The sequence below is a fragment of the Monodelphis domestica genome, chromosome 3 (genome assembly GCF_027887165.1).
Source record: "Monodelphis domestica isolate mMonDom1 chromosome 3, mMonDom1.pri, whole genome shotgun sequence".
In the NCBI taxonomy this organism is placed as follows: Eukaryota; Metazoa; Chordata; class Mammalia; order Didelphimorphia; family Didelphidae; genus Monodelphis; species Monodelphis domestica.
Genome location: NC_077229.1, coordinates 204,471,174 through 204,474,431, shown reverse-complemented (window position 1 = coordinate 204,474,431; position 3,258 = coordinate 204,471,174). Strand labels below are relative to the sequence as shown.

Below are 3,258 nucleotides of genomic sequence, written 5' to 3'. Positions count from 1 at the left end.
ATTTTTTTACCATTCAGTTTTAAACCAAAAATAGGCTTGATCTTTTCTCTATCAGATTTTCCCATTCATGGTACAAGTTCTACCACATTAAAAAGTATATTAACATTTCATTTTAATCTCTTCATGTGATCAGACTCATTTATAGTTTTTTACAGTTTCCTTTATTAGAGTGGCAATGTGTGTGTTTAAAAATAAGGGTAATAGGAGCATGGTGTAGCTATGATCAGTCTTAAAGAAAAAAAGAATTGTTTTTGCAGTGGTTTAAATGACTTTATTACATTGTAGCATACAATATATTTTCAAAATCCCTCAAGTCCAAAGATAATTAACAGAAAAACTTATTTCTTAATTACATCAGACAACACATTAAAAGTGAAATAAAAGAGAATTTAAATAAAAGTTCGAATATAGTTATGAACCAAAAAAGATGATCAGAGATCTAAAAAATTTAACCAAAGAATGATCACACCTAAGATGAGGAAAACAAGCATTATGGTACTGATAAAAGAAAGTTAGAGGTAATTAAAAAGGGCTTTTTTGAGAGATAATTGTTAGAGGGCTTATAAAATGTGTTATTAACAAATCTTTGAGGAGGCAAAAATCTAAATTTCACAAATGCAATTTTAATCTTCAATCACAAATTCTTCTACTGTGACTGGGAAAGTCTTGAGTTCCTTAAACTGTAGAATTCAGGATTTTATAACTTTGCAAGCAAGAACTGGCCAGATCTTACAATCTAGCATTTCAAGGAAGTTCTAAGAAGCTTTACAGACAATAGTAAGTTATTTTCTCAATAAAAAGATAAGGTGATCATAAGACAAGGAGTTTCAGATCAAATTTTTTTGTAAAAAGATTTAGTTTTTAAACAGTATTTTGAAACAAGAGAGTGATTTCAATCTAAATTTCTAAATTATAATTTAGCTCTGAAAAGATATTTAATGGGAGATCATTTGGGGCATTATTTTGAAAACTCTCAAACCTTAATTCACTTTGCCCAGGATTCAAACCATTAATGATGTTTATCAAAACTCTTTAAGTATTGATAGATTTTGCATTTCAATAAATGTTTCATCATTCATTAATATCATGATTTGCTTGAACATTAAAACTATAGGTTAGAGAATAACACTTTTACTTTTGAGGTCAATATCATTATTATCATCATCTTCATCATCAAGCCAGGAGGAGTGGGGAGATAGGCTAGTCAAAGGGAAAGTGGTCATTGAACAACTGCTGCTGCTCCTGCTCAGCCACGTTCTTCAAGGTATCCTACACCGTGTTCAGCTCACTCACTAGGCTGGCCAGATCTTCCCCAGAGAGCTTCTCTATGGCACAACTCTCTCTTTGGCTACAATGGGGTGGTAGACAGAATCCTCGGATATTCCGACCAGTTCGACCAGGCGAAATCAGCACATAATTCGGGTCCAGATCATCACCATCCTGCAGATCATCAGCATTGAGATCCATCTTATGCTCATCTGAAGGCTTGTAGCCTCCAAGTCGGTCTTTGATGATTGGATCAAACCCCTCCTTGAGCAGCACATCAAAGTTCTCTTCATTTCCGGCCACACTGCCCATAGTTATGACGAAAGAGTTCCCTGGGTTGTCCACACCAATCTGGATGGCATCATCCAGGGTGAAACCGCTGGGGGTGAATTTATCCCGGAGTTTTTCATAGAGCTCTGGGGTCAGCACCTTAGTTATATGGTTGTGCAAGTGGAGGTCAGGGTTTTTCTCCTCAGCGGCAGAGCAGGATTTCAGCATGTGGCTACTGGAGAACGGCATGATGCCGAGAGGCAAGGCTGCTGCGAGGGTCGCAGAAAGGGTTAGGATTAGGATGAGGATCAGAGGATGTTGTGACCGTGAGGAGTTGCTGCTGCGTTCCCAAGTCATATTCACCGGGGCTCAGTCACCAAGTCGTTTTCCTTTTTTTAAACAATTATTTTCCTTCTTCGTTGATCAGACCAAGGCATAAACTAAGACCAACATATAAGACATAGATAAATAAAGCATGCGTGTTCAAAGCCCAAATAGTGAATTAGACTAGAGTATCCCCTGTAGTTCTTTTCAGTTTTAAAAATTTTAATTTAATTCCCCCAATTACATGTAAAAATGATTTCCTACACTTTCCAAAGAATATTGAGTCTTGACTCCTCTCTCCTTCCCTCCCCTGCCAACTCCTTACCTCTTTTGAGATGGAAGGCAATCTCATATGGATTTTATTTGTGCATTCATGTAAAACATTTCCCCATATTAATGCTTTTGTGTAAGGAAACCAAAATAGAAAAAAAAATTAAGAAAGTGAAAAAAGTTTGCTTTTGTCCAGATTCAGACAGTTCCTTTTCTCTGGAAGGAGATGGCATTTTTTATTATGAGATCTTGGGGATAGTTTTGGATCATTGTATTGCTGAGAATAGCTGTTATTCATAGTTGTTCACTGTAAAGTAGTCCTGCCACTGTACAATGTTCTTCTGGTTTTGCTTATTTTACTCTGCTTTGATTTGTATAAGTGTTTCCAGGTTTTTCTAAGCTCCTTCTGCTTGTCATTTTTATAGCACAATAGTATTCCATTATAATCATATATTGTCACTTACTCAGCCATTCCCTAATTGAAGGTTATCTCCACACTTTCCAAATCTTTGTTCCCTTAAAACGAACCGCTTTAAATATTTTTGTACATAAAGGTCCTTCTATTTTTTTTTAATCTCTTTGGGATATAAACCTAGTAATTGTATTGTTGGGTCACAGCCTATGTACTGTTTTATAGCCCTTTCAGCATAGGTCAAAATGGCACTCCTGAATGACTGAATCAGTTCACAGCTGCCCCAACAATATATTTGTGTCCCAACTTCCCCATATCCCCTCCCAAGTTTTGTCATTTTCCTTTTCTGTCATAATAGCTAATCTTATAGGTGTGAGGTAGTACCTAAGAGTTGTTTTAATTTGCATTTATCTAAATAAGAGTGATTTAAAGTACTTTTTTTTTTCATGAATAGAGAGCTTTAATTACTGTCTGAGAACTGCCTATTCATATCCTTTGACCATTTATCAAGTGGGGAATGACTTAAATTCTTATATACTCAACTCATTTCTCTATGTATTTGAGAAATGAGGTCTTTATTCGAAAGACTTTATAAAGAATTTTTATACCATTATGATTACCATGCATTACTTTTAGTTCTATTTATCTCGCTAATTTATGACTCCCCTTCCCTAATTTGCCCTCTTTTCTATCAGCCCCATCCCTTTTCTCTTCTT

At 35.6% G+C, this 3,258-nt stretch overlaps 1 protein-coding gene across 1 annotated transcript; it reads right to left on the bottom strand.

The window, feature by feature from the left end:
• Window positions 1-259: 259 nt before the first annotated feature.
• Window positions 260-2,780, bottom strand: LOC103094078 (creatine kinase B-type-like). The gene has a single exon (XM_056820870.1). It carries the CDS (start codon window positions 1,891-1,893, stop codon window positions 1,270-1,272), a length of 624 nt encoding a protein of 207 aa, XP_056676848.1. The 5' UTR covers window positions 1,894-2,780; the 3' UTR covers window positions 260-1,269.
• Between the last annotated feature and the right edge of the window lie 478 nt (window positions 2,781-3,258).

Coding starts and splice junctions, on each gene's coding strand:
- LOC103094078 (XM_056820870.1), bottom strand. CDS start 1,893: ATGACTTGGGAACGCAGCAGCAACTCCTCACGGTCACAACATCCTCTG.